This window comes from Notolepis coatsorum (assembly GCF_963971535.1).
Source record: "Notolepis coatsorum genome assembly, chromosome: 19".
NCBI classification, from domain to species: domain Eukaryota; kingdom Metazoa; phylum Chordata; class Actinopteri; order Aulopiformes; family Paralepididae; genus Notolepis; species Notolepis coatsorum.
Genome location: NC_140183.1, coordinates 17,978,714 through 17,995,851, shown reverse-complemented (window position 1 = coordinate 17,995,851; position 17,138 = coordinate 17,978,714). Strand labels below are relative to the sequence as shown.

General features: G+C 43.2%; 1 protein-coding gene across 1 annotated transcript in view; it reads left to right on the top strand.

Annotated features, from left to right (window-relative positions):
* Positions 1-17,138, top strand: part of mtx1a (metaxin 1a) — a gene marked incomplete at its 5' end in the record, with an annotated part of 48,874 nt that overhangs the window by 12,017 nt on the left and 19,719 nt on the right. Inside the window, one exon of the mRNA XM_084336967.1 lies at positions 14,040-14,109. Coding sequence (XP_084193093.1) covers positions 14,040-14,109 — 70 coding nt within the window. The remainder of the gene's footprint in view (positions 1-14,039; positions 14,110-17,138) is intronic.

Sequence of the window (17,138 nt, the reverse complement as noted above, 5' to 3'; positions counted from 1 at the left end):
CTGGGTGCTTCTCTGGTGAAGGGTCTCTCTCGGGTACATGTCTGGGTGCTTCTCTGGTGAAGGGGCTCTCTCAGGTACATGTCTGGGTGATCTTCTCTGGTGAAGGGTCTCTCACATGTCTGGGTGCTTCTCTGGTGAAGGGTCTCTCTCAGGTACATGTCTGGGTGCTCTTCTCTGGTGAAGGGTCTCTCTCAGGTACATGTCTGGGTGCTTCTCTGGTGAAGGGTCTCTCACATGTCTGGGTGCTCTTCTCTGGTGAAGGGTCTCTCTCAGGTACATGTCTGGGTGCTTCTCTGGTGAAGGCCAAGGGTCTCTCTCAGGTACATGTCTGGTACGTGTTTGCTGGGGGGTCTGTTTACTGGTGGGGTCTGTTTACTGAGGGGTCTGTTTTCTGTGGTGGGGGGGGGGGGGGGGGGCATAGTGAAGAGTGTGAATTAAAACCTAATTTGGGTGTAAGAGCTCACACAAAAATGTTATAGCCTCATTCAGAGCCCCATTTGTTGTTTATGGAGCTTACATCCCAGTGACATCACCGATTGGAGGGTTCTCTGTTCTAGCTTTAGGAGAGAGTTGTGTGTGTTCCTGGGGAACAGGAAGAATATATGTACATTCTTAAAAGAGCACATATTATAGCCATTTCCCAGTTTAATGTTTACATTTTGTGGTCTATTTACAAGCAATTGCACATTTCTTATGGTCAAAAGCACCTAGTTACAGCTATACAGTCTGCCATTTAGCAGTCATGACTTTAAAGCTTCAGTAAGCAACTTTGGAGAAATGTGCAAAAGTGAGTTTACCTGCCCGCCATCACTGCATCACTTTTCAAGCCCATGCACATGTAACAAAGGTGTTCCACAGACTCCCGGAGGCTCCACAGTCATGGTATCATAATAACTTCAATCAGTTCGGATCCTTTGAATTAAATGAAAATGTAAACAAACACTGGCCTCACGTTAGAAAGTAGCACTGGTGACGTGAAATCACTGAGCCCAGAGAGGAGTGGTTCGGCAAAAAATAGCTCAGAGTATATCTGCTTAGAAAACGTAAATGTCGAATTCAATTATTTTTTATTTCTCCACGTGGTAAATACACAGGTCACAACATGTTTACAGGAACGTTTTGGAGTTGTATTTAGAGTGTATTTCGTGACTGTAGGGGACTGTAGGGAACTTCAGGGTAAAGGTCTGACCCACTTCCATTGATGAAGCTAAGCTACGCTAACGGTGCGGGCGTTCCCTAAGCCTAATGCATGCAGAGAGACAAAAAAGGTATGTATCTTCTTGTCTAACTCCAGGGAAGATGTTAAATAAGCTAATTTCCCAACATGTTGGAGTTTTCCTTAAGTTGATAAAAAAAAAAAAAAGTGTATATACAGTGTATATATATATCCCAGCCTCTGATTGGCAGGTGGTTTTCCACATTGTGTACTTTCTTTGACGAGGAACACGGTTTCCGACGTAACCCCGGCAACACCACTTGGCAAAAACATCTGATTGGTTGTTGATGCAGGGAGATGTTGTTTTTGGCCAATCGGAGGTTTTCCCGGGGGTTGCATTGGAAAACTAAGACCACCATGAAAATGAGCTGTTTCTCCTCTGTGTGAATGTTCCTTATTCCCAAAATTAGACCAAACTGTAAAACTAGGCATTGCAGATCACATCCCGCAATTGTATCTTATTTCTTGCCTAAAGAAACATGTTTTAGAAAACCTCTTAGGTTGAGAAAGATAAAGAAACGAGTTTAGGAGCAACAGGAGTCAGACCAGAGTATATTGTTAAAAAATTTAATAAATTTAGATCTTTATCAGAGAGAACTCTGGATTTAGATCTTTATCAGAGAGAACAACTCTCCTTGGAGAGAACTCTGCATTTAGATCTTTATCAGAGAGAACAACACTCCTTGGAGAGAACTCTGTATTTAGTAACTCTGCAGACGTTCTACACCTCCAGCTGTATAACAGACTAAACACAAAAATTAAACACATTAAATCCATTTTCTATATTTCTCCCATCCCAATTTAGCCATGCCAATTCTCCCCTCCCCTGTCTTGAACGTTGCTCGCATATGCCCCCCACAGGCCGGTTGTAGGGAGGATAGAAGCCTTGCATCGCATGTCTCCTCCGATACATGTGGAGGCAGCCTGTCACATCTTTTCACCAGTCAGCGCGGACTCTCAATCGGCGAGGTGTAACGTGTGGGAGGCCACACTACCCCAGCTATTTCCTGTCTCTGCTGTGCAGGCATCCCCCAACCGACCTGTAGGAGTCGCTGTCCACAACGTCCAGATTACCACCCGTTAACTCTGCTAATTGAGATAGTATGACGGCCGGCCCAAGCCGGAGGCAACGCCGACAGCCGGAGTCGAACCCGGTGTCTCTAGCGTTGGTGACGAGCGCAATGTCTGCTGTGCCACCCAGCCGCCATGGTACTGCACTTTGTTAACATGTTGTTTCTGTCTGATGTTTGGGTTGAGTAAAATAAAAATATTATCCAAAGCGCTTTACAATTTTTACATTCTTCACTCACATTCACACACTGACATGCAAGGTGCCAACCTGCTCATCGGGAGCAGTTAGGGGTTAAGTGTCTTGCTCAAGGACACTTCGACGCGCTGCCCGGGAGGAGCGGGAATCGAACCGGGAACCTTCCGATTACCAGACAACCGCTCTACCTCCTGAGGCACCGTCACCCCTGGCTGGGGATAGTGGAGGGGTTGCTACTGCTGGCCACACCTTTTTGGTTCTGCCAAGAGAAGTCTCAACAAATTCACAGTATAATAATCACTAAACTCCAACCCACACATCAGACCGAAACAAAATATGTAAAAGTGCGATACCAAGTCAGGCTCTTTTGCCTAGAGTTCGCCGTTTGATGGCATTACAGAATCTACCTTTAAACTCGGACTAGAGTTCATATTTGATCTTTCAGAGAATGCAGATATGTATTAATTAATTATATATATTAATCTTCTATTTTAATTTTTAACTCAACCCTAGACAATTCTGGGTTTTGGGATCTCATGCCAATATTTGGGAGTAAAACTGTTAGGGCAGCAGTGGCGGAGCCCAATAGCAGAACACAGGAATAGGGAGAATGGAGCGTTTTAGGTTGGTTTTAATATAGGCACCAAGCAGACAGGTATGAAATGTACAATAGGTGCGAGCAGGTGCACTCCTCGTGCAGCACAGCGACGTCCAGGTGTGTGGTGTCTCGGGAGACAGCGTAGCTCGGGAGCGGTGGTCCTGAGCACAGGGAGAACAAAGGTTAGGACAAGGCAGGCAATAGGGAAAGAGCAGCAAGGCTAGTGTGCGTCATCGTACCTAGGTTGTTAGGATAACACTGCGACGAGGGACGACAGGATCTGTGGGTTGATGTAGGGGCTGTTGATGAGGGAATCCCTCACAGCCGTGCTGATTGATGTCCCTCTGGCAGCGTGGGAATGCTGGGGTCGGATGCTGCCCATATAAGGGTGTGGAAGCAGGAGGGAAGAGGAAGGCTCTCGCCGTGATTATGACAAAAACAAAATGCTGATATATAGGCCTGCCGCGATGAGCAATAAATCGATTAATCGGCGCGATAATTAAAATGAATGCAATTATTTTGACGGGCGTGATTAATTGCTATTTGCGCGTTTGTTTTAATGAGGCGGAACCAGTACCCCTTGTCAGTCACTCCGTGTGGGGAGGCGGGCCGCTGGCGTTACTAGAGCACAGCACGGGAGCTCCTGTGAGCACATAGCTTAACTACATTTCTCAATAGTGTTGCTCCTTTTAACCAAGTAGCATTCTTTGTAGTGTAGCTATTTTTAGACCCAAGTAGTTACTCGCTACTGCCCGGAGAAACTGGACTGCTAAATGAAGATTAAAGATCTAGCGTTGATGCTATTCAATGCATTAGCTAAATAGCTAACAAACGAAATACAATGTATAGCATAAATTAGCTACAACACACAATAACGTTAATACAATTACATGCATCATTGTTTACAATGAACGGGTGGGGCTAGTCAAAGGACTGGACACGGGGACAAGTTAAACATGAATTAATTTATTATAACGGGTAGTTTCGAGTCGTGCCTACGCACCACAGGGCTATTCTATTATATACGGCTTTGACGCTTCCTCCTCATCGTTGATTGCCTGTAGTAGCTGCATCTAACGTTAGTAGCTAATGTTAAAACTAACCTAAAGTTAGTTGTTCACCAACAATCTCAACATTTGTTTTATCATTAGCTCAAAAACACAGAACCGGACGAGACAAATTGTCCGCTCATACGTTCTGCTAGGATAATAACAACAATACTTCCGGTCGGTGGGTTTCAAAATAAAAGTCTAAAACACCGGAAAAGACGTTTATTTTGTACAGCGTTTTCCTCCACGAGTACTCGAGTACATCATGTGATCAATCGATCTGGATAATTTTTGCCCATCCCTAGTTTATCCTGTGCTGAAGTCTCCATTCCAATAGAGATAGTATATATTTTGGTGTTTATTTGATTATTGTCTTTCCACAGTTTTTTCCTCATACTTTATTAACATTTTGTACATGGTACAGCAAGGTACATTAATAATACATGTACATGTTAAAAGGATGACACAAAAAGCCAGACAGAGGGCTTGTTTCCAGTTTCAGTGTTTTATAATAAACAATCAAACTGAGCATTTTTTTATTTAGGATATTTAAAATGTCTTCCAATGTTAAATAAAGGTTTATTGCACTTTGAAACGGTTTCCTTGCATTATTATGCTATTATTATATTAGTAAAAAAAAGTAAAAAGGTTAATTGAAAACTTTTGGGAAATACATTTCTCAAAAAAAAATCTCAAAACCGCAATAATATCGCTTATCGCAATAATTTTCTGGGACAATTAATCGCCCAGCAAAATGTGTTATCGTGACAGGCCTATATCAAATGGCTGATATTCACACAACTTTTTAACAAGGATACGATTATTTGAGATGTGGCAAACATATGTACTGGAGGTGGGATATTTTTCAGTTGAACAAACCTTATTGTATAAAGGAGACTATATTAGGTTAGGTTCTAATTTAAAAATAAACCAACAGACGGTAATACCTTCTGTCACTTTTCAATCTGTTCATTGATGGATGAATCAATGTAGCGCATTGATCACATACTGCGCAAACATACTGTTGCTGGTCTGAACTGGTCCTCTGAGCTCCTCTCCAGTCAACAACGTTTTATGTAGAGCTCTATATAAAGCACCCAAATGTCCTATGTTGAGCTCCATATGGAGCACCCAGTCTTCTGTAGAGCTCTATGTTATAGAGCACCCAAACAGAGTATGTAGAGCACCCAGTCATATGTAGAACTCTATATTATAGAGCACCCAAACAGCGTATGTAGAGCTCTAATCCACAGCATTTCCATTGTGAGTGATTGATGTGCAGCATCTATTCTTGTGTTACCAGACACTGCAGGCTCGCAGCACCTCTTCCTCCCCAGCCTCCCTCATTAAACAACATATAACGTGTTGACTCTGGACTGGCATCATAACTGAAAGGAACACAGCATGACTTATCGTCTCCCCTGCTCCCTTTTTCTTTGTGGTCGGAAAGCACAACCGTGGTGCCCCCTGAGGCAGTGAGTCTCTGGTTCCAAAGCCACAGACGACTACTGACCTGTAGGCACGTCAGTGACACATCACCGGGGATCACTTGTGGGAGCTGTTGCCGGTAAATGACTTGGCAGATGTTGCCGGTAGATGGGTTGGCAGATGGGTTGTTTTGGTCGTAGCGTCGTATGGCAGTGCCTGCTGTCCCCCAGCTATTCTTCAAGCCTCTGGAAGGCCTATGACCAGGGAGTTTCACAACAGCTATGAAAATCTTTTTTTTTTTTTTTTTTTTTTTTTTTTTTTTGCAGGATTGACACAAGGAGGAGCCTATCATTTTTGCTAACCGGCAGATTGTTTCAAAATGTAATATATTGGATTGATTAATCAGTTTATCACTAGGATATAGTAACTTTTCTTTCCACAGTGCGATAGAGGAAGATATACAACAGGACTTACACCTGCATAGGGACGGCTCCAAAAAACAATAGACGGTGTACTCTGTAGGGCCGGCTATCACAGTGGACAAGACCAACATAAGCAATGAAAGGAGTAGATTCAGCACAGTCGTTGCATCTACAGTGATACATATCTACAGTGATACATAAGACGTTTGGGTGCTCTACATAAGACGTTTAGGTGCTCTACATAAGACGTTTAGGTGCTCTACATACAACGTTTAGGTGCTCTACATACAACGTTTAGGTGCTCTACATACTACTCTACATATAGCGGCACGGTGGTGTAGTGGTTAACACTGTCGCCTCACAGCAAGAAGGTCCAGGGTTCGATTCCCGCTTGGGGACCAGGTTTCCATGATGCCAGGTACTCAGGTGGGGTATCTCGCAGGCCTTTCTGTGTGGAGTTTGCATGTTCTCCCCGTGCCCGCAAGGGTTTCCCCCCCCGATAAGATAAACCCAATGGAAAAACATGCACAACAGATCGCTAACGCTGTGGCGTTCTTGACGAAGACGGACAGGAGCACTTGGATTGGTCCCCGGGGGGCGCGGCTCACGTTGACGCCCTATCTGCTCCCGGCTGCCCATGGGGGGAAGGACAACGGGATGGGAAAAGTGCAGAGAGACATTTCATCTGCGACTCAGTGCATGTGTGTGTGTGTTCCTGTCGATCACCCATGTCACGCGTGTGTTAAAACTGCATGACAAATAAAGACTTCTAGTCTAACAATTATATATTATACAACGTTTAGGTGCTCTACATACAACGCTAAGCCCTACATACAACGTTTAGGTGCTCTACATAAGACGTTTAGGTGCTCTACATACAACGTTTAGGTGCTCTACATACAACGCTAAGCCCTACATACAACGTTTAGGTGCTCTACATAAGACGTTTAGGTGCTCTACATAAGACGTTTAGGTGCTCTACATACAACGTTTAGGTGCTCTACATACAACGTTTAGGTGCTCTACATACAACGTTTAGGTGCTCTACATAAGACGTTTAGGTGCTCTACATAAGACGTTTAGGTGCTCTACATAAGACGTTTAGGTGCTCTACATACAACGTTTAGGTGCTCTACATACAACGTTTAGGTGCTCTACATACAACGTTTAGGTGCTCTACATAAGACGTTTAGGTGCTCTACATAAGACGTTTAGGTGCTCTACATAAGACGTTTGGGTGCTCTACATAATACGTTTGGGTGCTCTACATAAGATGTTTAGGTGCTCTACATAAGACGTTTAGGTGCTCTACATACAACGTTTAGGTGCTCTACATAAGACGTTTAGGTGTTCTACATACAACGTTTAGGTGCTCTACATACAACGTTTAGGTGCTCTACATACAACGTTTAGGTGCTCTACATAAGACGTTTAGGTGCTCTACATACAACGTTTAGGTGCTCTACATACAACGTTTAGGTGCTCTACATACAACGTTTAGGTGCTCTACATAATACGTTTAGGTGCTCTACATAAGACGTTTAGGTGCTCTACATACGACGTTTGGGTGCTCTACATAAGCCGTTTAGGTGCTCTACATAAGACGTTTAGGTGCTCTACATAAGACGTTTGGGTGCTCTACATAAGACGTTTAGGTGCTCTACATAAGACGTTTAGGTGCTCTACATAGGACGTTTAGGTGCTCTACATAAGACGTTTGGGTGCTCTACATAAAACGTTTAGGTGCTCTACATACAACGTTTAGGTGCTATACATACAACATTTAGGTGCTCTACATAAGACGTTTAGGTTCTCTACATAAGAAGTTTATGTGCTCTACATACAACATTTAGGTGCTCTACATACAACGTTTGGGTGCTCTACATAAAACGTTTAGGTGTTCTACATAAGAAGTTTAGGTGCTCTACATAAGACATTTAGGTGCTCTACATAAGACGTTTAGGCGCTCTACATACAACGTTTAGGTGCTCTACATACAACGTTTATGTGCTCTACATAAGACATTTAGGTGCTCTACATAAAACGTTTAGGTGTTCTACATAAGAAGTTTAGGTGCTCTACATAAGACATTTAGGTGCTCTACATAAGATGTTTAGGTGCTCTACATACAACGTTTAGGTGCTCTACATAAGACGTTTAGGTGCTCTACATAAGAAGTTTAGGTGCTCTACATAAGACGTTTAGGCGCTCTACATACAACGTTTAGGTGCTCTACATAAGACGTTTAGGTGCTCTACATAAGACGTTTAGGTGCTCTACATACAACGTTTAGGTGCTCTACATAAGACGTGTATGTGCTCTACATACAACGTTTAGGTGCTCTACATACAATGTTTAGGTGCTCTACATAAGATGTTTAGGTGCTCTACATACAACGTTTAGGTGCTCTACATAAGAACTTTAGGTGCTCTACATACAATGTTTAGGTGCTCTACATAAGATGTTTAGGTGCTCTACATGCATCACCCTACAACCCTTACAAAGCCAATGGTTCAATGACAACATTGCACTTGATTTTCCTAGGTTTCCTGAAAAACATTTCAAGGGCCTCCTGGTAGCGGAAGTCCCTAACTGGGGGACCATTGATGGAAACCCTCATTGGGTGCTCTGCATGTTTTAAATTATTCAGTATATTTGGAGACAAGCCCAGCCACTCGGGGTTTTACAACCAGAACACACAAGGAAGAGTTTTCTCTGTGCAGCCGTGATGTCAGCATTTGATGTTTTTAATGGCGCCTTCCCCACCAATCGGTTGGCTGACTAAGACTACCCCCCCCCCCTTAGGCCCTTTCACAGGATGATGTTTTGGGATGCGTGACACAATCTGGTGACACGAAAGTCTCCGGGGACAGTCTGGATAACGCCACGTGGCGTCCGAGGACCTGTCCTGATGTGTTTTTGGTTGCCTATCTCCAGAATGTCCCTAGCTGATGTGTTTTTGGTTGCCTGTCTCCAGAATGTCCCTAGCTGATGTGTTTTTGGTTGCCTGTCTCCAGAATGTCCCTAGCTGATGTGTTTTTGGTTGCCTGTCTCCAGAATGTCCCTAGCTGATGTGTTTTTGGTTGCTTGTCTCCAGAATGTCCCTAGCTGATGTGTTTTTGGTTCAAAGACTGAAGCAGAGTTTTGTAAAATATTGTGTATTGTACACACTATGTATGTTATTGTGTACAGTAAGGGTCTATTGTACACACTAGATATGTGTAAGGGTCTATTGCACACACTAGATATGTGTAAGTGTAATTCCTCCAGACCTCTTGGCAGACCCTGAGACGTGGTGGCCAGCGGCAGTGACCCCTCCCCCTCTACTGCTTGATGGCATCGCGGATTCTACCTTTTAAAGAGACGGGCAGAGACGTGTCATAATTCTTCTAGGGGTGAATACAGACACGCATGAGGCCATTCTCAATGGCGTGACCCCCCCCCCCCCCCCCCACGGGGTATACGAAGCAGCTGACGGCAGAGGGTGTGTTGTGTTGGACACCGTGGAAAGAATTACCCCTATTTTCCACATTGTGTATAGTAATCTCTGCGCTGTCTGTCTGCAAGCACGGTCAGGTCCGTCTGCTCGGTGCTGCCAAACCCTGCTTATTGGAATGTCATTTTTATGTCTCTCTGTCAGACTGAGACGGAATCATAAAAGCAGCGGGTTCACACTCGGCACCTACGCCGCGCTGCGAAGCGGAGAGCAGGCCGGCGCGGACGTGATAATAACCGACTTTAACTCTTTCTCTGCCACGCTGGGAACGGGATATGACTATGTGCTGCCACGCATTAAACCAATGGCGTCGCTCACCTTGTTTGCAGGGCTATAACTATTTAAATATTATAGCTATATATGCAATACTATGGCCCATTTGACATAGAGTATCTATCGTGAAAAAGGAATATTTTTCCCATCCATACATTCTCGTTTTATACCGTGGTGAATATAAGTATGGTTTTAGAGTGGTCTAGGGTAATTCCTGCAGAGGCTAGTAAGTAGCCCGCGACGCATATTATACTTAATCCATTGGCATTTCGTCCCTATACATGCTACAATAAAAAATTCAAATGCATATGATCGGTATATTATGTTCCATCATGCATGCATGAAAGGGGGGGGGGGGGGGGGGGGGCGTTTCTGATTAATTCATTGTCAATAACGGCAATCGTTAGTACAACAGCATACGCTGATCAGGGTGATGGCTATGAAAACAATGCACAACCAAGCTGAAATTGACGTTAAATTGCTCTTACCTGTCGCCGATGAGACTCCAAAAAGAATATTCCAATTATTTGATTGCCATCTGCTAGATCGTATGTCCATTTGGTCCACACCATAACCCCCAACAGCATAATGAATCTGGCGTCTCGAAGGCGATTCAATACGATCGGGTGAATATCTTGATCCACGTTACAAGAAAACTCCGCCCGGATGACTTTCAGTGACGCACAGCCACATACACAGAGTCAGAAAGGAACTGCCTTTACCAGGCGGCGGTATCGGACCGTTGCGATCTCAGACACATTGCCACACAGTACCACAGCATGCCTGGATGATTTATGAATGGAAATAGCGAATAAAAGAAATAGCGATCCAATAACGTATATATACATGGTTGGCGTTCAGCGATTGGCGGACTAACACGTATTAAATCATTGTTGGCGGCCATTGATTTAAAGGGGGATTCCACGACTCTCTGGTTGTTATTTTACAAAGGTGGTACGGGTGGCAGCGGCTGGGGAGGTAGAGCGGTCGGTCGTCCGGTTGTTACATAGAATTAGAATGTAGAAAATTTAAAGTTTAAAGGAGCACGCCAACATTATGAGAAATGGGCTTACCGTCTTCTCCAATGGACCTCATGCACCAACGGACTTACGTCAAAAGTTACAAGCTAATTTCATTGTAGCTCCACACGATCGATTTTGGCATGCACTAACGGTTCCTTCTCGAGGATGGGGGGCATATGCGAGCAACGTTCAAGACAGGGGAGGGGAGAATTGGAAACACGAAATTGGGATGGGAGAAAAATTGAAAAATAAGGAGAAAAAGTGGATACAAAAATAATAATAATAATAATTAGAACTAAACCCAATCGCTAAACCCAATCGAATTAAATTCACACCCCAGCTATAGTGGAATATAATGGACACATCTACATTCTGCTCTCAGCACACCCCATTCATTTCATAGGCTATATATTTGCCATGTTCTTTGTTGTTATTATTTATTGTTGGTTTTATTTGTATTATTTTTTTTACATTGCTTATTGTATACATTGTAAGAGCCAGTGAAGAAACATTCCACTGCTAATCTTCCCTGGACAACAGACTGCGGTCCAAATCCGACAGCGATTAATTGCACGGATGTAGGATGAATAAAGCCTTACTTGATTTTGTCACTATTATTAGATACAGTTTACAATTTCTCTCAAGAACTCAACACATCACTTCAGGGTGTCAGGGAATTGTGTGTTTTATTTGGGCCAGGGTGGCCGCAAGCGCTTCCATCACCACCGCGGTCCTCTCCTGGCTGTTAGCGAACCTCTCCGGGCTGTTGGTAACCCCCTCCTGGCGATCCGGCTGCAAGCTAGCCTAGCTTAGCCCAAAGGAATGGAAGCGAATATGGCCCAGGTAGCCTAGCTGTTGACCGAAAACACCTCTCCTGGAGTTTTAAGCTAGGCTAGTGGTCCGTATCCGCTTCCATTCATTTTTGCTAAGCTCGGCTAGCTTGCAGCCAGATTGATTTCCTTGAACGCACAGAGAGGAAATTGGTATCCATCATCTTGTCTGACTCTGGAGAAGACTGTAAGCGCATATCCCACAATGTCGGTGTGTTCCTTATACTGTAAGTATGAGAAAATGTCAGTCGCCTCGGGCGACTCTGAGGCCATGTGTGAAAACGCAGAAAATCTGTAACTTTGCTTTTACTCCTGACGTGTTACCATACGCATGGCTCTTCGAAACCAATTTGAATATCCTTTACATTCTTTGATATTGGTGCCCTATTCCAGGAGAGTATCGCGTCGATATCCCATAATACCACCACCAGTATCTCTGTACACGTTACAAGTTGGAAATCTTTTTTGTTACACCAGAGTTGGAGCTACTTTTGCCTCCATGGTCCGTCCAGGCTGCACTCTTCCCCAGCCAGCTGGAGCTGCTGCAGGGTGTGGCCGCTTGCCCACGTCCCCTTCCTCCCACGCTGCACTCCACCTCCACACCTTCTCATACATTCACTACTCATTAGTCATTAGTCATTCGTTTTCTTCTTATGCGTCCTCGATCGCCTTAATGATTTGTATTACTAGTAGTAGTAGAAGTAGTAGTAAACCAAAAGCGAATTACTCATTCTTAAATGTAAAAGTTAACCCCAACAATAGAAAGATATCTCCTTTTAATCCCTATCTTAGCCCTTTGAACAGTATCACTCTGCAATTAGGTTTGCCACAAATGCCCCTTTTACATCACTGTGATTTATACACATCTGTAAATTGGCCATCATTACACTCTTTACAAGAAATTCATTGGCTTACTCTCATTTACAGAACCATCCTTGGTCTGACCCCTCCTTATTTGATACACCTGTTAAAATTGTCATCTACTCCCTGTAACAGCAGAGCTGCTCACCATATCTCTACAACACCAGAGCTCCTCACCTAACATAATCTCACTAGATGTTCCCTGTGTTAACACTTCCTTCGGTCAATCCTCCTTCCAATTTGCTGCTCCCAGCAGTTGGAACGAGATCCAAAATACTTTGAAAATAGACATTGATCCCCCTCACTTCTTTTAAGGATTTATTACACACGCCTGCAACTGTCACCCAGCCTTGTAACTGTAATTTGACTGTTCTGCTTCATGTATTACTGTACATGCCTTGTAATTTTATTTGGTTGTTTGTTTGATGTGCGTTTTAATTATTTCCCTTACCTCTGTGATGTATGTATCGTCTGTCTCTTTTCTATTTTATTACATTTTTGTCCCCTTTCCATGTTACCCTTCGAGAGGCCCTGTTGTCATCTCGCCAGGCCATCATTGTAATTAAGAATTTGTGGCTCAGCAGGTAGAGCGGTTGTCTGGTAATCCGAAGGTTCGCGGTTCGACTTCCTTGAATCCATAGGACGTGTTACTTAAAGCATCTTTTTGCAGATGAAAGAGTTTAAAATCGAATGGTAACAACAAGTTATTTTCCAGCACCTCTCTCTTCTCTTGTACTGAGCACACGCCACATTTTAAATGCATCGTTTCTGTCCCTGCCTGGCTACTACACACCCAAGAGTAATTTTTTTTATTGATTAATCAAATCTAATTGATCGTTTGTGACGTGACAGATTTGCGAACAGCTTGTTTAATCTGGTAATATGAAGACTTCAAACCCTGGCCAAACGTCGAGGAACAGTTTGTTTAATCTGGTAATATGAAGACTTCACACCCTGGCCAAACGTCGAGGAACATCTTGTTTAATCTGGTAATCTGAAGACTTCACACCCTGGCCAAACGTCGAGGAACAGTTTGTTAATCTGGTAATCTGAGGATTTCACACCCTGGCCAAACGTTGAGAAGTAACTGTCATTTTCTCCCAGTGCCTGAAGTCCATGCAAGTACCCGTGATAACAAAACTGGTATTGCGATATCGGACCGGCAAAAACACCTAAAGTAAAACCTTCCCCAATACTAAAACACCTAAAGTAACACCTTCCCCAATACTAAAACACCTAAAGTAACACCTTCCCCAATACTAAAACACCTAAAGTAAAACCTTCCCCAATACTAACACATAAAGTAAAACCTTCCCCAATACTAAAACCCCAAACCGTATCAGATAAACGTCTGATGAATTATGTATGTAGTCGGGTGGTGTGTTGATTTGTCATTCTAAACTAAAGTCAAACTAAGTGCCAGGTCATGAGGAGAATATGAATGCATTGTAGTAACACCGTACTATACGTGTTTGCATGTGTGCATGCCATCAGTCATGTTCAGTCGTTGTGGTTAGCATTTTACATATTTGGTGAATAATTTGGCTTCCCCCCCCCCCCCCCCCCCCCCTCCACAGGCATATGCGAAGTTTGCAGGGGCACCACTTAAACTGAACAAGATTGCAAACCCGTGGAGAAGTCCTACTGGTAAGAAGATGTGTTCCTGTCCTTGTGTTATTTACATAGTTCATCTGTGGGTCACCCTGTGTTATTTACATAGTTGATCTATGGGTCACCTTGGTAAACTGCTGTAGAAGTTATGTATTTCCCCAAGGGGATCAATAAAGGAATACCTTATCTTATTTGATCTTATCGGTTATGAACACTTTGTCCGATTTGCACCAAACTTGACACATTTTCTGCCATTTTAAAGTTTTTGGAAAATACCCTTTTTCCCCTCCTCCCTTCAGGCTGTTCACCTGATTCTCATATAACCTGCTGTGGGGCATAAGTGTTATTTAGACAGTCGATATGGTCAAACCGTGTGCCGACTGCCAGATTAGAATTCTGTCAAAAACATGTGGTGAACTGGAATTTATGTGTTTCTTGTGAATCTGCTTGGGGCAAAAAAGAACAATGTTTTTTTGGCCTGTCCAACAATAACAACGGGAAACATCACTACGCTGCCAACATGTCTCTGGGAGGTTGGAGTGGGCTCAAGTTTAAAGAAATACGGCAACATTATGGGAAATGTGCTCACCGTCTTCTTCACAGTCAGACAAGAAGATGGATACCAATTTCTTCTCTGTGCGTTCAGTAGAAAGCTACACAGTAAATTTCGCAGAGTACATTTTACTCAAACTGAGTACATTTTACTCAAACTGTTGAGTAAAATTTACTCTGCGAAATGTACTGTGTATCCGGCTGCAAGCTAGCCTAGTTTAGCACAAATTAATGTAAGTGTACTGTATATTGTGGCAATTCCTGGTGTAGGGGTGGCAGAATAAACAACACACAGACAGGTTGCAGTTCCCAAAATCATGCTCTTTATTTTCTACTAAATAATAATCGCTTTCGGGCATTAATCTGTCGGCCGGGCGGCGTCTCCGCTCTGTGGCCTGTCGCCTTGCGCTGCTACGGGAGAGTGAGAGGGGGCTCCTCGGCTCCATTAAATCCCCCCTCCTCAACAGGCGCACACGCCGTGATTCGATAATCACTCCTGATGATCCTCTAGCGACGGGTGCGTCCGGAAGCGGACGCCCAAACATGGGCAGCGCCCAGCCATTGGGTCGCTATGTAACGTCCATCAATCACCAAGCCCAGGGGTGGCTTGGGGTTGCCACAATATGGACTACTAGCCTATCTTAAAACTCTGGGAGAGTTTTAAGGATGGATGGTAATGGAAGTGGATATGGACCACTAATCTAGCTGTTGGCCAGAAACACCTCTCCCGGAGTTTTAAGCTGTGGTCTTCGTGTCCATTCATCTGTGCTAAGCTAGGCTATCTTGCAACCTGATCTGAACGCACAGATAGGCCTTTCACACCGACAGGGCTCTGTGCCGGTGCCCGAAACCTAAGGCCTAACAAAAATAATAGTTGGTTTCAGGTTGCCGACCGACCCTGCCGATTTAGGTGCGACCCAATATATTTTATGAGTTTTTAAAAAAAAATTATAAAAAAAAAAAAAAAAAACGATTTTTTTTTTTTTTTTTTTTTTTTTAAATAAAGTTTCATAGAAATCTTAGTCAAACATTTAGTATTATGGATATTAAACATGCTGGCAGAGTACATGCATCCATGTTGTTGTGAACATTTTAATTAAATAAAGAACTTCCCTATCCATAGTCGCCGTGGGAAAGAATAAAATAAAAAAATAAAATAAAATAAATTCCCTACCTACCCATGGCCAAACTGACAACCAACCTGAAACCAACTATTAATTTTGTTAGGCCTAATCTTGAACCGGCCGGTGCGTTCACACCGGAAATAATTGGTTCGGAATGTGAAAAGTCGGTGCTCAGCTGGAACCGAATTTTTTAGGTTTTTCCTTGCGAACCGTGACATCATCAGTGGGCGTGTCATATTCTAGGCTGTCAAGACAAGCGAAAAAGGCGAAAATCACAGGTTCGGCATTGCACTCAATCGATCCATTCAACCGGAAGTGATTTGCGACTGATCTCAAAATGAGATTTGATTCAAATGTATTGTTATTATACAGCACAAGTACAATACACCATCCAACCAGAGTGGATAAATAAATGCTCCAGAAATAAATATGCGTGGAGAAAGGCTTAGTGAGTCTCAGCGCGCAAGCACAAACACACACGCACACACACACACACACACACACACACATACTGTATATGTATGTGCAAAATTAATCGTTTCAGCAAAGTAGGCTTTTATTCTAATTACTTGTTTTATTGGGTATCATAGTAGCAAGTCCTACTGTAGAACATGACATATTAGCATGACATCTCATTTATAAATGCCAATACTGAACAACTGCACAATTGGCTCTTGACAAGTGTAAACTATGGATTAGTCGGTCACAGTCAACGTCGGACCCTTTAGCTCAACTGGTTAGTGTGGCTGCCTGTGGATCCTATGGTCCCAGGTTAAAATCTCTCGGTTACACAACTTAAAAAATATATTTATTTATACATTTTTGCATTTATAAATTTCTGGAGCATTTATTTATCCACTCTGGTTGGATGGTGTATTGTACTTGTGCTGTATAATGACAATACAATTAATTTAATCTAATTTCATTTTGAGTTTGCTACCTGTTGAGTGGATCAGCATGGTGCAAGGCCGAACCTTTGAAGCTGTTTTGCACACGACACATTTTGCCACTGTCATGTTCATATGGTTGTGTTTACCTCCGCCTGAGTAACGTCCCCCATTGATGACGGAGGACAGTGGAATGTTGGTTCTGCTTAAATAGGTGTAAACGCGGGCTGGTTCGCCAGAAAGCACCAAGGTTCAGAGGCTCCAGAACGGAGCCAGAGCTTGAACCGGAGCCCTGCCGGTGTGAAAGTTCCCAGAGAGGAAGATAGAGGTTATCATTGGAATTTCAAGGATTTTGTTGGTACGAGCCATTTTATGCTTATTGTAAAAAATTACAACATTGTACTCTAAAGCTTTTTTTTAGCTTAGTCCACATTTGTATTTGATTGAGTGTATATGGTGGTCATTCCAAGCGATTGAAAATCATATATATATATATATATAT